At 36.1% G+C, this 20,466-nt stretch overlaps 1 protein-coding gene across 3 annotated transcripts in view; it reads left to right on the forward strand.

The window, feature by feature from the left end:
- Positions 1-4: 4 nt before the first annotated feature.
- Positions 5-20,466, forward strand: part of Nup88 (nucleoporin 88) — a 30,127-nt gene continuing 9,665 nt past the window's right edge. For 2 of the 3 annotated variants that reach the window (XM_005337342.5, XM_013363803.3), the window contains exons 1-8: positions 5-307; positions 2,997-3,166; positions 3,881-4,006; positions 8,291-8,377; positions 11,669-11,845; positions 15,263-15,449; positions 15,939-16,086; positions 17,850-17,948. In XM_005337342.5, coding sequence (XP_005337399.1) covers positions 5-307; positions 2,997-3,166; positions 3,881-4,006; positions 8,291-8,377; positions 11,669-11,845; positions 15,263-15,449; positions 15,939-16,086; positions 17,850-17,948 — 1,297 coding nt within the window. Of the gene's footprint in view, positions 308-471; positions 590-2,996; positions 3,167-3,880; positions 4,007-8,290; positions 8,378-11,668; positions 11,846-15,262; positions 15,450-15,938; positions 16,087-17,849; positions 17,949-20,466 lie in introns of those variants that run through there. The other variant, XM_040269501.2, reaches the window with a different exon arrangement.

Here is a 20,466-nt window from a genome sequence, read left to right on the forward strand (position 1 = left end):
CAAGATGGCGACTGCCGAGGGTCCGGTAGGCGACGGTGATCTGTGGCAGACCTGGCTTCCTAATCACGTTGTGTTCTTGCGGCTCCGGGAGGGACTGAAAAACCAGAGCCCAACAGACTCTGAGAAACCGGCTTCTTCATCATTGCCCTCATCGCCGCCTTTGCCGCCGCAGTTGCTGACGAGAAACCTGATTTTCGGCCTCGGCGGAGAGCTCTTTCTGTGGGACGGAGAAGGCAGTTCCTTCTTAGTGGTTCGCCTCCGAGGCCTCGTCGGTGGTAGTGAGGAGCCTTCGCTCTCCCAGTACCAGGTACGGCCTGGCCATCCTCGGTCGGGATCTGAACTTGTTTTGTGTTTCGTTCTCATCTTGGCTGTTTTTCATCTTCCGGTGGGTGTGCTGTTCGGGGACCACCCACTTCAAGCGGAAAAGCCCTTTCTATCCAGCATGTTTATTACTCCTCCCCTGCCCAGCACTTGGCGGAACTCACGCTGTTCGGTGCTTGTGTTCCGGGGGTCTGGGAGGAAGGGGAGGACCGTGGAATACTCAATAAAACGTCGGTGATGGTTAAGTACTCTGAAGAAAACCAACAGGGTAAAGGGATAGAGAATGTGTGGCGGAGTGGCTATTTTTAGAGGTTGTTCTAGAGAACCGTATTTTATGTCGTGACACTCAAATGGGTATAATCATAACTTTCTCTTGGGTTGTGAGCCTTGCCAAGATAGTGGAATTGAAAGCAAGTTTCAAGCCTGAGAAGGAGGAACTAATTTTTAATTATTATTTCCTTTTAGCAAATTAGTTGATTCCCCAAATTGGAAATTTTTGGTATCGCGTGAAAGTGAGTGTGATCGGAAAGTATGCCAGACTTGCAGGGATCAAACATCGCTTTGTGTAGATGTTTATTTGTAGGAAATTGGCCCTCCTTTTTCATTTTAAAAGTAAGTGTGGCAACCATTTTAGTGAATAACATCTGTTACGTGCCATGGACTAATTCTTTTTGAAAGGTGATTTGATTTTAACAAGCTACTACTAATGCTTCTGCAGTTTTCAAACAAAGTCAAGAGTCTAGAATCTGTTTACTGTAAAACTTAAGTTAAGAATAATTATTAGGTGTTCAGCACCCAATTTTTTTCTTTTCTTTTTTCTTTACCCTCTTTTAAGAGATGGGGACTTTGTATGTTGCACAGGCTGGCCCTCAATTCCTGGTCTCAGATGATCCTCTCAGCTTCCCAAGTAGGTGGGACCACAGGTGCACACCATTGCATCTGGATCCAGCACACAGTATTATCATAGCATTCTATATGCTATGTAGCATTTTGCACAGTAAACTATTTAAAATTATTTATTTATTGTCTTCTTTCTAGACCACAAAATTGGGACTGTGTGTGTGTCTGTCTGTCTGTCTACCTTAACTCATTTTTGTTTCCCTAGCGCTTGACAGTGCCTGGAATATGTAAGCTCTCAGTAAATACTAGTGACCATCTTCAAAACCTTCAGACTTCTAGAATCTCAAAAACTCAAGGTTAAAAAGAAAGCAGTTATCATGCATTATAACATTGAATATTAATAAAAGCATGAGTAGTGACTTTAAGAACAACAATAACAAAAACTTAGTTTCTGGGATTGTTACAAATAAACTAATGTGATCAGATACTTATCAGAAGCAAGTTTTCAATCCTCTGATTTGAGTTGCAGTCAAAATCAAGTAGAAAGAAGTTGGGGATTGAATATAGAGAACAGAAGGAAAGAACCTCTGATGAGAAAAAAAGTCAATGTGTTTAGAAACAGCAAAGGCAGCTAAAAGACACATGCTTCCAGACATCCATAACAATAAGTAGAAGTCTCATATTTTGGAACAGTCTGATCTGAAAAGATTTTGACTTAGGATGCTTCTCTAAACATAAGAAAGGCGACATATTGGCAGTCTCATAATTTTATAACTGAAAGTAGAAAGAAAATGGGGATCTGAGGTAGTTATGATAGAAAAAATGGAAAGTACCAATAGAAAAAGTGAATTTTTTGAGGACATATACCAAGACAAATAACTTATTGGAACGCCCTTAAAACATCATGTCTCATCTTTTCTAAATCAGCATTAAAGCAGCTTTCTGCTTGCTGCAAAAGTTCTTGAAACCATTTTATTGTATTATAATATTTATTTATTAATACTTCTGAGTTTATTTTGTCTACTCATTAAATACACACACACACACACACACACACACCGTACACATATATATTGGAGGGGTACTTGGGATTGAACCCAGGGGGTGCTTAATCACTGAATCATATCCTGAGCCCAGTTTTTATTTTATTTTGAGACATGGTCTTGTAAGTTGCACAAAGCACATATTGAGAGTCTATGATGTGCCACATGCTAAGCTAGAATACAGAGAAGAGTGGCACATTTCAAGTAATCCATAGTTATCTGTATGAATTGAGCAAGTGAAAAAGTCAGTTAGAATGCAGAATAGTGGAATTATCCAGAAGGAACTGTGAAACTACAGAAAAGATACATTTATTCTTGCTCATAAGATCAGGAATATTTTCTTGGGGAGAAAAAGGCATAGAAGCCCAGTTTCTGAGAATGTGCTAAGTCTTGTTAGCTGGCTATTAAGAAAAGTGGCACTGTAGCAAGAGAAAGGGTTGCACCGAAACAAAGAGGCATATTCATGGTTTCCCAGAAATACAGATTCATCTGATTGGTGTAAAGAACAAGTGGGGAATGGTGGAATTTGAAACTGGAGTTGTAGGTGTAGGTTGAGGCTTGAAAAATTAGGTGTAATAGTCTTTAATTATCAAAGTGGGGAAATCTAATGCATTTGTTTATTATTTCAGTCTAAATGACAAAATGTTTCATCAACTCAATTGTTGGTACTTACCCAGAATGCTTTGTTGTCCTATAATTATAGAAAATTAGAGCATTATAGTGGTTTCAAATGTCTACCATGTATGTTTACATTAAAAATAACTATGTTGACCAATTTGCTTTAATTTTCAGAGATTACTTTGCATAAATCCACCTCTGTTTGAAATTTATCAAGTCTTGTTAAGTCCAACCCAACATCATGTAGCACTCATCGGAATAAAAGGACTTATGGTATTAGAATTGCCTAAAAGATGGGGGAAGAATTCTGAATTTGAAGGTGGAAAAGCAACAGTGAATTGTAGGTAAGTTGTATGTCTACATAATTTGTTATACATACAGAGAATTATTCAAGATCAGGGATTCTTAAAGTATGGTTAGTATGTTACTGTTGAACCTGACCATTCCTTATGGTCTTCAGACTGGCTTCTGTGATATGAATGCTTATAGTATATGTGTGGTTATTCTTTTATTCTGCTTGAATTGTCACATTTCTGTCTTATTGGAAGTTAGGCTATGTTTTGAATTTGTTAGAAATATGATTTTTAAAAAGCACTTATTGTCTAGGAGCCAGAAGTTTGCTTAGATGTTTATTTTTATATATAATTTCTTTTTGAAAAAAATAAAGAAAAATGAAGATCTGAATGATTACTGAAAAGAATATAAGGTGGAGACCTTTTATTAGCTCTATAGTATATAAGTGAAATCCCTTTGAACTGTATATTTTCTAGATCTGATTCCTAAATTTCAAAATAATAATGATAATTTCTTACTAATAAAAAGATCAGATCTGATACTGTTTTGAAAAATGTTTGTAAAGCACTGATAAAATATGCTACAATTGAGAAAATGCTTTTATTTCAATTCTGTAATATTGATTGAATAAGTGCTTTGAATGCTGTCTCCTCAAGATTTAACAGAAAAATTTGAAGGAAAGAAAAGCAGTGAATATTAAAGTAGATTATTGTTTCATCCAAGTTCTAAAAATATTTTTGAAAATTTTGTTATCTTTATTTTAGCACCACTCCAATTGCTGAGAGATTTTTCACCAGTTCTACCTCTCTGACTCTAAAGCATGCTGCCTGGTATCCAAGTGAAATGCTAGATCCTCACATAGTGCTGTTAACATCAGACAATTTAATAAGGTAAATTTTCTTTTTACCTATCTTGTACCTTTGCAAGTGTGAAGGCTCTTTTTGACTTTGCTCATTCACAGCTCAGGTTTACACTAAATAAGTCACTGGATGTTCGAATGCTTTTATTTGATGGCTATTGTAACCCATTCTCATTCATAAGAATTGCCAAACTGCTTTCCCTAAGTTACATGCTTTAATTTCTGCTGTTCCTTCTCAACTAGTCTTCCTGCCTCCAGTATCTCTGTTCCTGTTCTTTCCTATAAGTACTGTTTTCCCCAAATCATCATGTCACCCTTTGGTGATAGTGTATCACAGGGGAAAGAGAATATAAGTAGAAATGAGAAATTTGAATCTTTCCTCCACAGCCACTTCTATTATCTTTGAGATCTTAAGCTTCTTTTGGAGGCAAAGGAGCTTAGTTTCCAATTTTTAAAATGAGCAGATTTGATTTGATAATTTCTGAAGCCCCTTCCAAGCTTTGTACTCTGCGATTAAATGCTCTATCCCCACTCAGTTAACTTTCTGGCTCTGTCTTTAGTAAAAAGTTTATCAGGAGAACTCAACAGAGGTATAAATATCTCCAGTTATATTTTTTTTTACTAATCACTGCTTTTTACCTGTTCTCTACCAAATCTTGCTTCCCTGCGGAATGGTTGACCCCCTTAATAGCATCTTACACAGATTCCTTGGCTTTCTGGTTACTTTTAGTTACTAAAACTTAGTGTGTCTCATTTAAAGCTCTGCTTATGAAGTCAGTTTTCAAAACCATTATCCAAGACCCTTCATAGGTCAGACCTATGTCTGAAGGAACCTGAAATGATTAGAAAGGGTGTGCTCCTTTTTCATAATTTCACTCCACACAGTGAAGTGTAGAGATTGAGGCTGCCTCCTCTTTCTTTTCTTCTTCAGAGTGGGGATAGAGAGGGTGAGTGGGTGAGGCAGAGATCTTACCTGACTGATTGCTTTCAGGGAAGGGCAGGTATTCCTGATCTTGGTTTAATTTATTGCATCTGTTGCTTATTATCTCTAATGATATGGTAATCTCTGCACAGATGGGGTGTTTTGAGGGCCCAGTGTTTAACTGTTAGCTACCTCCATCACTGAGGAGATCTCTCTCCCATGGCTTCTGTCAGCTATCCATGCTCTAAACCCTCTCTGAAGATGGAGTATTTGCAAACTTGATATCTCCTGTGCCTTATCACCTGCTGTGGTCTTTTATATGGATCAGAAGTCTCTTCTCTGCCTTCCAAGGGCTGTAGAGAACTGGATGTACTATACCATAATCCTTTCTTAGGCTGCTCTAGCATACCTTCTTTAGAAATTTCCAGATAAATACTTAAAAGTATATGCATGCCCTTAGACCCTTGGATGTAACAGGAGATTCATCCTAGAATTTCCTTGATGGTTTATAGATTTCTGCAACTCACCTTGCATTCAGGTAGGCACCATTCTCCCTTATTATAAATACCTCCAAATATGCCTGGTCCTTCTCTAAGAGCCTTCGTTGCTCACCCATTTGGCTTTGAAGTTGAAGGTAAAGAAAGAGGGGAAGGGAAACTGCCCAATTACAAACATGATTCTGTAATCCCAAGAACTCTTAGACACTTTCTCTTCTTAACCTTCTTGTTATATATGCTGGGAAAATGGTAGTGAGATAGCATAGGTCACGTCCTTACTTCCTCATGTTAACTCATGTTAAGCTTTAAAGGAAGTATCTGGTCCCATTTTTTTCTTCTTTTTTTTAGGTACTGGGGTATCACTGAGCCAAATCCCTAGCCCTTATTATTTTTTTAATTTTAAATCAGGGTCTCATTAAGTTGTTTAGGGCCTCGCTTAGTTGCTGAGGCTGACCTCAAACTTGTGATCCTCCTACCTCAGCCTCTTGAGTGTCTGGGATTACCCAATCTGGCTGGTCCTAAATGTTGAAGATTCTTTTAAAAATATGGGTTATTTAGCGGTTCTCATTCCCTAAACTTTGACAGAAAGAACATTGAGGGCAAAAGGAAATTCCCACTCATTGTTATGAGAAACATTTCTTTTATTGTTCTCCAACAAAATATTGCTTGAATTACTACTGTGTCTTGATGACTTGTAGGAACCTTGGAAGACCAAAGTGAATGTGCATTTATTTGGAGCAATTTGTCATTACAAATATTTCTTTAACTACTTGTCACATTTTATTGATAATGGGGTAAACCAAGTTTAAAAATTCTTGGTGGAGAACTGGGGTTGTAGCTCAGTGGTACACTCGCCAAGCATGTGTGAGGCACTGGGTTTGATCCTCATCAACACATTAAAAAAAAAAAAATTGGGCTGGGGATGTGGCTCAAGCTGTAGCGTGCTTGCCTGGCATGCATGTGGCCTGGGTTCGATCCTCAGCACCACATACAAACAAAGATGTTGTGTCCACCAAAAACTAAGAAATAAATATTAAAATTCTCTCTCCTCTCTCCTCTCCCCTCCCTCTCTCTCAAAAAAAAAAAAAATTCTTGGTGGAAAAAGATAAGTGACCAATTTGGTGCAGACTTTATGGGCGACATTTGATTTCTAATAATGACATTACCAGCCTTTTGAAAAATAGTTTCCCTTTTAATATAGCCATACACACTGTGAAATATGTTACCTTTTTTTGTTTGTTTTTTACACTAGGGATTTAATGCAGAGACACCACTGAGCTCTACACCCCAGCCCTTTTTTTATTTTTATTTCAAGATAGGGTCTACTTGGGCTGGGGATGTGGCTCAAGCGGTAGCGCGCTCGCCTGGCATGCGTGCGGCCCGGGTTCGATCCTCAGCACCACATACCAACAAAGATGTTGTGTCCGCCGAGAACTAAAAAAAAAAAAAATAAATATTAAAAATTCTCTCTCTCCTCTCTCTCTCTCTCTTTAAAAAAAAAAAAAAAAAAAAAAGAAGAAGCGCAGAGTAACAGATCACCAGGCAACAATGCTTAATTAGTGCAGAGGGAGCCTTGTGAGAAAGTCCATTCTAAAAAAAAAAAAAAGATAGGGTCTACTTGAACTTGCTGTCCTCCTGCTTCATCCTCCTGAGTTGCTGGGGTTACTGGCATGTGTCACCACACTGGTTAAATTACTTTCAATTTAAATGATTTTTGGAAAAAAATTTTTTTTTTACTTTTATACTTTTCCCTTGAGAAAAAAATGGATGATATGATATAGTGTTTTCATATAACAAAACACATATAGATTGCAAGCTAAATGTTATTCATATTTGGGCATTTGGAATGTAAAGAAGATATTTCCTTTAGGTGTCTAATAGAGACAGATAATTATAACTAAAGGGAAGCTAGCAGGCTTGGGGCAATAGTGAAATGATTAGGCAGAGAGTACAGCTGAGGACCCAGGATGGAAAACATGAGGTGCAATGGTATAGGCTTCTCAGAGTTTTTGAATAAGGCTGAACACGTATAATCTGACTGACTAATCTGATGCACACTTGTAATCTAACTGACTTGGGAGACTAAAGCAGAGGATTGCAAGTTCGAGGCCAGCCTGGGCAACTTAACAAGATCCTGTTTCAAATAATCAAAAGGGCTGGGAATGTAGCTCAGTGGTAGATACCCATGGGTTCAATCCCCATTGCCGGAGGGTGGGGGGGGTGGGGAGAATTTTGGAAAGGGGACTGGGTTCATAGCCAGGGAGGAGAGAGAATTTTTTTAAGGGGGCTTGGGTCATGGTAGAGCATTTGCTTAGCATCATGCTCAAGCCCCCAACACTGCAAGTAAAAAAAAAAAGAAATTTTGATATAGATAGAGAACATTACTTCAGGTCCTAAAAAAACTTCCCTCTTATATAAAGAACAAAGGAAGCAGGCTTCTTTGTCAATAATAAAATCTTTGGCAAAGAAATGGTTAACTGATGATATCCCATCATCATATATGTAGAACACTATAAAACTTAAATTAAACAACAAATATACCACTTATGGTCACCTTAAAATATTGTTTTTGGAGTTCTATTGAGAAAAGTAATAGGTGAATAATTAGAGTACTTGAAAAATACATGTATTTCACACATATAAGAAAAATATATTTCATAAATATATGAAAAAATACATAAAGGATATATAAGCTATAGTTAATTTCCAACCCATTCTAATGCACTTTTGTCAATTTCATTGCACTATTTGGAGAATTGAATATTTGGGACATAATGGGTTTTAATAATTTGTAGGAAATTTCTCAAGTAAAAACTGACTAGATTGAGAGGAAAGTACAATTTTAGGAAAGGAAGGTGAATTTTAAATACTTGTTTTCTTCTCTCTTGATTGCTAGAATTTATTCTCTCCGTGAGCCACAGACACCTATTAAGGTGATTGTACTTTCAGAAGCAGAAGAGGAAAGTCTAATACTCAATAAAGGGTATGTTTTTAATTTGTGTCATGAAATGTTTGTTCAGTTGTTTGTTGAGATCATAAATGTAGTTTTAAGAGATTTCAAGATTTTTCAGAGGTGACTTTGCATGCTTTTGGTAATGTGAGAAGTAAGCAAAGGTAGGCAATGTAAATAGGTAACAAGTTATAAATCTGAATGTTGTTGTAACATTTTCTTTTCAAGAAAATTCTAAAATGAGTGCAGAAATGGATTTTTCTATTGTAAATTAATAAGAGAATACATTATAAAATAATTACAAAATTGTGAAAAGTGAGTATTGGGTTGGAGACCTTCTTAAACCCTTTGATTCTCCTATGATCTTGGCTTCTTTTCATGTTTTCTTACCCACTACAGGCACATGTTCCTGTCTACTTTGACCACTTAAAGGAATGACTCTTTGAACTCACAAATCCCATTCCTCTTGCCTCCTGATAAGTGTTTCTGGCGATTACCATACATACATGATCACACAGGAGCAATATTTCTGAAGTTCCATGTCTCTGTGATGGTCATATCTAATATTTCTTATTTAGTTTTTGTTACTCTTTTATACATAGTTATTCTGTATTTGACAGTTTCAGTATCTGAAGTCCTTGTTCTTCAGTTGCAATCATGTTGCTTTTCTTATTGCTGATCACTGACTGTGAATTTACATTTACTTAATCCTAATATTTGGGATTATTGAGAGCCTAAATTGGGGGTATGTTCCTCCAGAAAAGATTTACAACTGTTTCTGCTGGGAGCCAGGGGTTGTTACTAACCTGGAACCATTAATTCTCTTTGATGGCCCCAGAACTGAAGATTTCAGTTATAAGATGTGAATGTTTCATAGCACCAGCTTAAATTCTAGTGCATCCATCTCCACATTGGCAAATACCTGCCTCTGGGGTTGATCCTGTTATTGGGTCAGGGCATTTTCTCCTGCAACATGTTTCCATAGCTGATCAATTTACTTTCTTTTGAGAGACACATGATCTAGATAAAAGGCAGCAGAGTAAATGCAGTGTTGTCCACAGGTTTGCCCCTGGTATCAGCCTACCAATCCTTGCCAGCTGTGGTATCTGGGCATATTTCCCAATTGCATTGAGCTTCATTTTCATGACTGTATTCCATGAGTATAAAAAAATATTACTGGTTATTTCTTAGGTTATTGTACATAATAAATGAAATGCATAAAGAATTGCTTAGCTCCTGGGTGTATACCTGAAGGAAATAAAGTCAGTATATGAATGAGATACCTACATACCTATCTTTATTGCAGCACTATTCACAATATCAAAGCTATGGAATCAGCCTAGGTGCTTGTCAGCAGATGAATGTTTAAAGAAAATATGATGTATGCACATACATGCATAATGGAATATTATTTTGCCATAAAGGAGGAGGAAATCCTGTCATTTGTAGAAAAAGAATTGGAACTGAGGTCATCATGTTAAGCAAAGTAAGCCAGATACAGAAAGACATGTTTCTTCTCATATATGGAAATAAACAAAAAAATGATGTCCTAAAAGTAGAAGAGGAACGATTAGACAAAGGGTAAGGAAGAGAAAAGGGAGAGTTACTGAGGAAAGTAGGAAGGGTGACTACAGTGAAAGCACAGTATTGTGCACATGGGAAAGTGTCACTGTGAAATCCATGAATTTGTACAATTAATATGAGCTAATGTTTATAATAAAAAAGTGCTTGGCATGGGGTTTGCACAGAGTACTCATTCATTGATACCTAATATGATTAGGTATATTACAATATTTATTAAGTGTCAATTAAATTTAACTTAAATTAACTTCTCTGTTCCCTTTCTTTTTTGGTTTTTAATTTAACTCTCCTTTTATTCTAGTGTTTGGAAGAGAGATGTTACTTATAATACCTTCTAATGATGTTGACTTTCTAAACTTTGTGAAATTGTGATTTTAGTTTAACAATATTTATTAACCTTTTATAGAATAAGTCTTTTTGGATAACTATACTTTACTTTAAAATATAATAGCAGCATGATTTTATAATTTGTCCTTCCAGATTATACATGTAACATATCTATTGTAGAAAATTGGGGAAAATAGAGAAAAATATTAGGAAGAAAATAGAAATCTTTTATAATCTCTTATTCCCTAGCTTCATTAGAGCTGCCAAAATGATGCTTTTGATTTAGTTTAGACACTCTACTTCCCTGCTCTCCTCACCCCATTGATTTCCCAGAATATACCAAGACTTATATGCCTATCACCTGACTCCCTCTCCAGCTTCATTCCTCCCACTGTGCCTTGGCTGTCAGAGCAACAGCCACCTTGTCCTCCTTGACATTCTTCAGATACCAAGCACCTTCTACCTAAGATCTTTTGCATGTGTTTTTTCTCCACCTCAATTGTTCCTTCTCCAGATAACTATAGAGTTGTTCCCTTACTTCCTTCAGACCTTTGCGCAAATATTACCTTTTCAGAGTCCTTCCCAACTACCTAGCCTAAAGTTACATCTCCATCAATATGCTTTTGCCGTATTTTATTTTTATTCATAACATCATTTTCTGAACTTATACTATGTTTATTTCTTTTTTCCCCCCCTTTTCTGTTTTTTAAATTTTTTTTAGTTGTTGATGGACTTTTATTTTCACTTATTTGTATGTGATGCTGAGAATCGAACCCAGTGTCTCAAGCATGCTAGGCAAGCGTGCTACCGCTGAGCTACAACCCCAACCCCTATTATGTTTATTTCTTCTCTGTTTATTGTACATCTCTCACCAGATGGCAGGGCCTTTAATTTTGTTGATGTATTCCCAGAACCTAAAATAGTGCCTGGCAGAGCAAGTGGTTAAATATTTGTAGAATTAATGAATCCTGCTTCTTGGCGACAACTAATCCATGTTTTTATTTATATTTATACATGTATGCATGAATGTTTTTGTTATTTATATATCTGAATTTAAACCATTTAAAATTAAAGCAGCACCAAATAATTTTATGGATTTCATTTTTAAATTTTTTTTTTCATTTTAGGTGGACACAGTACCTTTATTTTATTTACTTATATGTAGTGCTGAGGATCAAACCCAGGGCCTCACACATGCTAGGCGAGTGCTTTCACTGAGCCACAACTCCAGCCCAATTTTATGGCCTTCTTTTTTCACTTAATTTTATGAAATTTTTCCAGTGTTAACATTCTTTATAATCATATTTTTTTGTCTTTTCACTCCATTAAGTCTAAATTTTGTATTTACCCACCTCCTGTTACTAGAGATTTTTTTGTTTTTGTTTCAACAAGTTGTTTTTTCAAATCTCTTTGCAGAAGGGCATATACCGCATCTCTAGGTGAAACCGCAGTTGCATTTGACTTTGGGCCATTGACAGCAGTTCCAAAGAATATATTTGGACAAAAAGGCAAAGATGAAGTAGTGGCATACCCACTGTACATCTTATATGAGAATGGGGAGACTTTCCTTACATATATCAGTCTGTTACATGGGTAAGTTGGGGTGGTAATCTACCTGAAATGAAACTAAGCTTGTGCTGATTGTCATGATTAGATTTGGGAAACATATTTCTGAGTTTGTGGAAATGAGCTCCCTTTAAACATTTGCTTTGCTCATTTTGGAGAAAGAGTTGGTACAGATCATTTGAACTTTCATTTCCTCATTTTTGATTAAGCTCTATAGTTTAGAATAAGATACAATTTGCTTATGTTCAAAAGGCTAACTAAAAAAGTATTTATGGTTTATCTTATGTGAACAAGGCACCATGGAAATGATTAGATAATAATCTGGTGTCTTTTGCCCTTTTGTGGAGAAAAAGATAAATATACACTTTTTGGAGAAAAAGATAAATATACACATGAAGAGGTAATTACCCATACCACATTACTGGGACACAGTAAGAATCCAGAGCAAGGAGAGATCATTCTGACTGGAGAAATTAAGAAAATTTTCATGGAGAAAGATTCATGTCATGTGGGATTTAGTCTCATGCAGGATTAAGTGAAGCATCAAGGAAGAGTAAAACCATTTCAGACATAAGGGCAGCATAAAGCACAATGTCAGAACAAGCAAGTTACAAGTTTCGTTCAAGGGTCAACGATTAGACATCTTGGGCTAGAGCAGAAGATTCATGTAAGGAAAGTGTTGCAAAATCAATTGTGTTCTAGGAGTTTGAACAAGGGTGGTGGTAGTTTAAAGGGAGAAATGAAGCATAGTAGGTGCTACAGAGGAGTGATCAATAAGACTTAGTTACAGTTTGGATAAGGAAATGAGCCATTAACAGAAATACTGAGATCAAGAAAGGAAACTATTTTTCAGGGGGAGATTTCTTCTTATAAATGATCAATGTGAGATAGTACTGAATAAAGTGGAAATATTGTATGGATGCTTGGAAAATGTAGAACAGTGAGAGACAATTGAGAAGATGTGAAAGTCATCTGTTAGGTTGAGAGAGTAAATAGAGGATAAGATTTGGGCAAGGTTTGTATCCAAGGCAAATGGGCAAGTGCTGAACATGAGTTTATTTACTTACTTACCAATCAACTTGACATATTTATTCAGGGTGCACCTTGTGGCAGACTATGGAAATACAAGTTTGGAGGCAAGGTCCCTACTGTGTGGTTCCTTGTCTAACAAAAGGGCATTCAACTAAATAACTGTAGTAAAGTGCAGTGTAATGTGCTTAGGTCATCACAGGTTGTTACGAGCATCTGATGAAGTAAATGCTTAGTCCTATTATCTTAGAAGACTTTGAGGAAATTGTAATATTAAAGCTTGAACTTGAAGGATTTAGTAGAAGGAATTGGAAGCTGAAGTGATTCCTGGAGAGAGAAGAGGGTACACCAACTGATGAAGATTAGAAAGATGAAAGAGTTTGATGTTGCAGAATGGTGAAGATTTTACTCTTGAGTACATTCCCTTGGCAGAAATGTTCTTTACCTTTCACATATGTTTTTCCTGGGAGGGTTTTTTATGTTGTTGTTTTTGGTTTTTTGTAGTGCTGGAAAGGTAAACCCAGAGCCTGGTATACACCTAGGCAAGCACTCTTCCACTGAGTTACACTCCCACCCCATCTTGGGGAGATTTTGTGGTAACATTATCATCCTTCCCTTCTTCCCCTTAATTTTTCCACATCATGATCTACCTAGTGGTGTTAGTCCCAAACTTGTAGTCATCTATATCCTCTTGCATCTAATTGTCCCAAATTTTATTGATTTTATGATAAAAGTTTCTTGAATGTTTACATCCTTATCACCATTTTTTTGTTCCTACTTCAGATGTTTATCTTCTGCCCAGATCATATTCTCTTAAGTAGTTTCCTTTAATCCAATTTTGGACCCTTCCTGTCCTCCTCAGTGTTACCAGATGAGCTTTATAAAATGAAGCTCTGTCACTCCTGACTTACACTTCTAGTGATATACTCACCCAGAAAAACTCTGAATATAAAATCTGTCTGCTTCATAAATCAATTCTAGATATCTGTCTAGCTACTTTTCTGTTGCTTTAGAGCTTTTACTTTGCTTTCTATCATAGTAAGCTAAGTTTCCTCCCTCTTAGTTCCTTGCCTTTCATGTTTCCAGAACTTTGTATAAACTATGTCCCTCCTACCCCCCAAGATAATTTGTTTCCAATTTTTTTACACCTTTTTACCTGACTCATTTCTTTGTACCTTTTTGTTGTTCCATTGTACCCAGTACATCCTTTTTTTTTTTTTGGTCACACTTATTACATGGTGTAATAATTCTGGGGTTAAATGTCTGCTTCCCCATCTCAGTCATCAGTTATTGGGTGTACCATCCAGGACTAAATATATATGTTTGTCTAATTAAATAAAACGTGCATCCAGAGCTCTGAAGAGTAGCTGCATCTCAGAAGAAAAGATTTGGGAGTTGTCAGAATATATGGGTAGTTAAAGCAGGCACAATTTAATATGCTACCATGTAAATGTGTATTTTGAAAACAGCAGACCACTGGAGTACAGCAGTATTTAAGAAAGAAATTAGCAAAGGACATTAGAGGGTCAGGGGTGTAGGTTATTGGTAGAATGCTTACCTAGCAATGTACAAGGCCTTGGCTTCTATCTTTATACTGCAAAAAAAAAAAAAAAAAAAAAAAAAAGGAAAAAGAAAAGAGAAAGAAAGAAAAAATTGTTATAGAGTGTTAAGGTGTCAAGAAGCAGTCCTTGTTAATCAAAGTTAATGTAGCAGAACGTCACTTAAGCCTTTTGGATTTCACAGTGAGAACCATATGGATGATCTTTGCCAGAGTAATTTCAATAGATTGGTAAAAGGGCTACCATAGGCAACTTAGGGTAAAAAAAACCTTTCAATCTCTGCATTATTGGCATTTTGTTCTGTATAATTCTTGGTTGAGGGATGTGGTGATAACAGCAATAATTCCAGCTACTTAGAAAGTCTGAGCAGGAGTACAAGTTTGACCTAGCTTAGGCAGCTTAGCAAGATCCAGTCTCAAAACAACAACAAAAAAGCCTGGGATGTAGCTCAGTGATAGAGTGCCCCTGGGTTCAATTCCAAGTACCAGGAGAAAAGAAAGAAGTGAATGATTTTTTGTTGTGAGGGGCTGACCTGTGGAGGAATGTCTAGCAGCATCTCTGGCTTCTACCCACAAGATACTAATTTTACACACACAGACCCCTGTTGTGACAATCCAAAGTGCTTTCAGATATTAACAGTATCCCCTCAAGGGCAAAATCAACTCTGGTTAAGAACCACAAGAGTGTTGGAATGTTAGTGGGAAAGTGAAAAAGTGGAGACATTGGGAATATATTATATTGTATATGGTGATTTTATAATATCTGGAGGAAGACCAAGTCAAAGAATGGTTTTAGGGGGATGAGCATATCTATCTTCTGTTAACATTTCCTAAACATGTTTTTATTTTTTCTGTAGCCCTGGGAATATTGGAAAACTGTTGGGTCCATTGCCCATGCATCCTGCTGCTGAAGATAACTATGGTTATGATGCTTGTGCTATACTCTGCTTACCCTGTGTTCCCAACATCTTAGTGATTGCTACTGAATCAGGAATGCTGTATCACTGTGTTGTGCTAGAGGGGGAAGAGGAAGATGACCAAACAGTAAGTGCAGGCTAGTATTGGTCTATTTCAGATCTTTAACACCAGGTATACTTCTTGGCCCAATATGAATATTTAATACATGAGGAATTTTAGCTTATATTTGACACATCTGGTCCTTTGGAAATTAAACACAAATAATTGAAGCATATTAAAAACCTAGACAGATAGAAGTTAGGTTGCACTATTTAGTTGGTCCACCAATTTGCCTATTTATTTTTCTGACCTCTGTATTGCAGTCTCTGGTAGCAAGTAAAGGAACCTTTGAATCACTCAGCTGACTTTTCTATAGACTGACTTATTAACATATAATAATCTTTCTAAAGAAGGATACATTTTTCCTCTCTCTCAAGATCAACACATTCTTAAGAAAGGGGATGGAATTAAGAAGAATTTGAGAGCATTGTTTGATCCAGCTTTTTTCTCCTGTTTTTAATTGTGATTATTTTCAAATGAATATGCAGTATCAAAATTATAGTACTTCTTTTACAGTCAGAAAAGTCCTGGGATTCCAAGGCTGACTTCATTCCTTCTCTGTATGTGTTTGAATGTGTTGAACTAGAACTCGCCCTGAAATTGGCATCTGGAGAGGATGATCCCTTTGATTCTGACTTTTCATGTCCAATTAAACTTCACAAAGGTAAGGAATTCATTAAATGTAGTTCTTTTATTCCATTATATGTATTTATACTAAGTAGTCACAGCCTGTTCACAGGTAATTTATTTGTTTTGTGGTTCCAGCCTTTAACAAAGTTAACTGGGGGGGGCTGGGGATTCTGGCTCAGCGATAACATGGGTGGGACCCAGGTTCGATTCTCAGCACCACGTAAAAATTAAGGCATTGTGTTGTGTCTATCTACACCTAAAAAATAAAAAAATTAAAAAGTTAACTGGGTTCTTTTTTGCCTTTTAGTCACTACACAGTACTCTTTTTCTCCAGTGAATATTAAACAAATGATTCTCAAGTTTTAAGATAGTGTTCCTCAGTATGAATTCATTCAGATGTACAATAGTGACTTTTTCCTGCACCTATAAAAAGTAGATTTTGTGGTCAGTGGGAGAGTGCTAGGGAACAATACTGGCCAAATAATTGTGTGCATGTACAAATATGTAATAACAAATCCCTTCATCGTGTACAACTATAATGCACCAATAAAAAAATGTGGAAAGAGAAAAAAGTGTTATGCAGAACTCCAGTATATAAAACATAAAGATAATATAACATTAACTTATTGTAAATTTAACATTAAGGAAGTATGCTGTTAGTAGGAAATTTTAATTTAGATGCTTATGGATTATTATTGCCATCTTATCCAATTTACTATGTACAAGCTGGGCACTGTGGCACACACCTATAATCTGAGTTGGGGAGGCTGAAACAGGAGGATCCTGAGTTCAAAGACAGCCTCAGCAAAAGCGAAGTGCTAAGCAACTCAGTGAGACCCTGTTTCTAAATAAAATACAAAATAGGGCTGGGGATATGGCTTAGTGCTCCTGAGGTCAATCCCTGGTACATGAAAAAATAAATTTACTATGTACATTATTTATATATTTTGTTATTTCAATATTTTAAAATTCTTAACGACAGAGATAAATATTTACAAATAATAATATATTCAGGAGCTCATCTTTAACTTTTTTTTTAGTTGTAGATGGACACAATACTTTTATTTTATTTATTTATCTTTATTTGGTCCTGAGGATGAAACCCAGGCCCTCACATGAGCTAGGCAAGTGCTCTACCACTGAGCTACAACTCTAACCCTCAGGATTGTCCTAATTGTTACTAGACTCGAAGGCAGTACAGAAAATTTTGGTTCAAAGCCAGTTACATTATCTTAATTAACAATTGCTCCCATTTCTTAGTGTCATAAACTTTGGACCTATCTGTAAATCAACATTATGAAAATACAAAACTTCACTTCTCATTTGATGCCTAACTTATTACTTATGACAGAATATTCACTGAGGGGTTATGCTGGAGTCAGTGTAGTACCTGTGCTGTAGGAGTGCACTTACTTCAACTAGTTCATCTAAGCAGATGTGAAGCATAAGTTTTCTACAGAGCTATCATTCTTAATCACCATTTATCTTGAAGAACTTTAAATAAATGTATACATAGACCAAAAGGCATAATGAGTTACCTGACAACAAGTTTTCATGCTTTAGTGGATTCCACTTTGTTGATTTCTAGAAAATTAACATTTGAATTTTATTGGACTTTTTACTTAAAATATATTTGAAAATTGAACTTAAAAGTTAAAAATTTCAAACTCCTTGATGTGGTGCCACAGTATGAAATTCCTACAGACTTCCATCAACAAATGTATTTGTAGACTACTAAGGTAAATTATTTCAGTTTTCTAATGGATACCTTTATGTCATTAATGAGTCTATTTGCAGATCCCAAGTGTCCGTCAAGATATCACTGTACTCATGAAGCTGGTGTACATAGTGTTGGGTTAACCTGGATTCATAAACTTCATAAGTTTCTTGGATCAGGTGAGTTTACTAACTTTATGTGTTTTTCGGTAGGTTTTAGATGTTCTGTCAAACAAGTAGTTTGGTACAGGGAAACAATAGAAAATTGGTAAAAGGTTTGTTCTCTAGAAAGTTCAGCAAAATTGACAAACCTTGCCAGGCATGAAAACACATGCTTGTAATCCTGGCAGCTCTGGAAGGTGAGTCAGGAGGATCACAAGTTCAAAGCCAGCCTCAGCAATTACCGAGGCCCTAAGCAACTTAGTGACACCTTGTCTCAAAATAAAAAATAAAAATGGCTGGGGTGGTTGCTCGTGGTTAAGTGCCCCTGGGTTCAATCCCTGGTACCAAAAAAAAAAAAAAAGACATATCTTTAGTTAGAGTACCAAAAACTAGAACAAAAAAAACCCAAAATTATAACAATCTGGTACAAAAAAAGGAATATTACTACCAAGCTTACAGAAACCAAAGAAGGAAAAAAAGAGAAAGGGTACTGTGAAAAAGTGTATGCCAGTTAGATAATCTAGGTGGAATGGACACATTTCAAGAAAGAAAGAAACTACCAAAATTGACTCAAGACAAAATTTAAAAATTGAATAGATCTATAACAAGAAATTGATAGGGAAAATAATTAAGAAACAAAAAACGCTATTCCAAAAGAAATTCTAGGATTAGTTGGCTTTACTTTTAAAGAATTCTTTACAAGCTTCTCCAAAAAAGTAGATGAGAAGGGAACACTTCTTAACTCATTCTGTGAGGTCAGGATGACATTTGTACTAAAACCAGACTAAGACATCCAAGGAAACAAAACAATGGACAGATATCTCTTATGAATGTAGACAAAAAATCCTCAACAAAATACTAGCAAACCCAAATCCAGTAACATGTAAAAAGGATTGTACACCCCAACCAAGTGGAATTTATCTCTGGAATACATGGTTAGTTTAACATCTGAAAATCATGTAGTGTACATGTGAATAGAATAAGGGTCAAAAACCATGTGATCATCTCTATAGATGCAGAAAAAGCATTTAAGAAAATCCAACAGCTTTCATGTTAAAAAGCAGTCAATAAACTAGTAATAGAAAGGAACTTATTCAGACCGATAAAGAGCATCTCCGAAGAATCCGTAGCTGAAAGAATAATGCTTTCTATATAGCTTTCTATTGCTGCTATAATAATTCACAAAAACTGGCTTAAAATACCACAACTTTACTACAGTTTTGTAGGTTAGAAGTTCTGCATGATCTTAATTGTGATCTTAATTCCCCTTTGCTGTATAGTCAGTTTCTAGTGATTGAGATGTGGACATCTTTTGAGAATCCATTATTCTGTGTACTACAGTCCATTCCTTGTCTACCTCCAGGATTCACATCTGACTCAAACGCAAAATATATTCACCTTAACATTCTCAAAAATTTCAAATAATACAACAGCAACACTAGTTCAACATCTCATCCAAATCTTATGAGTTTTTAAAAAGTCCCATATCTCATCATTTAAATCAACTATGGGTGAAGTTTTTCTGTTTATGGACCATGAAACACAACAACTTAACAAGAACACAGTGGCAGGAGCGGCGAAGGATACCATTTGCAGACATTTCAATTCAAAAGGGAAGAAATTGTTACAGGATGAAGCAATTTCCAAATCCCAATACTCATAGATTTGAAGGCCTGGGGATAATCCTCAAGTTGACTTGTCCTGTGTCTTTTAGGGATGGTAGCATTTGTTTGTAGCTATATAGTTTCATCAGCTTGTTTCTTACCTGTAGAATTTTAGGGTGGAACTGCCTTCTCTCATCTTCTTTCTAGTCTTTTTAGTCCAAACCAGCACTGTTGTAGCTGTTATAAAATTCTCAAGAAACTTTTGGATTTCTTGTGTGTATCATAGAGATTCATTTCAGTAGGTAAGTGGTTTATCCTCCACAGATCCTTCCTAGATAATCCCAACTCTACTTCTGGATTTCTGATGTGAGGGCCGAATAAGTCACACTTGCAATCTCTATTCTATGTGACTAAATATTCTGACCTTCATGGGGTATTTAATAAAGTAGTACAGCCACACTCATAGCCTTTTGTCTATAGCATGATTTTCTGACAGTGAATCTCTTTATCATCTTTTGCCATCCAGATAGACTGAGAATTTCTCATGTCATCAGGTCCTTGTTCCATTTTATTAACTTCTTCCCTTGATTTTATCTTTCCTTGTATTGTACTAATAACAAGAAGAAACCACTAGCCTGCATGTACTTCAAGGCTTTGCTTGGTAATCACCCCAAGTCAGTGACCAATTTAATTGTAAACATGTTCTTTCCCCGTTAGGAGTAAAACAGAGCTATCTCTTCATACCACTTCAGCATTATAACAGAAGTCTTAGACAGGAAGTTAGCTGAGAAAAGGTAATAAAAGATATCCAGACTAGAAAGGAAAAAATAAACTCTCTTCTTAGATACCATGAATCTGCCAAAAAACTATTTGAACTAGTAGTTATATTCAAATTTGTAAGATATAAGACCAGTGTATAAATAGCAGTTTCA

Source organism: Ictidomys tridecemlineatus, chromosome 3 (genome assembly GCF_052094955.1).
Source record: "Ictidomys tridecemlineatus isolate mIctTri1 chromosome 3, mIctTri1.hap1, whole genome shotgun sequence".
Lineage (NCBI taxonomy): Eukaryota > Metazoa > Chordata > Mammalia > Rodentia > Sciuridae > Ictidomys > Ictidomys tridecemlineatus.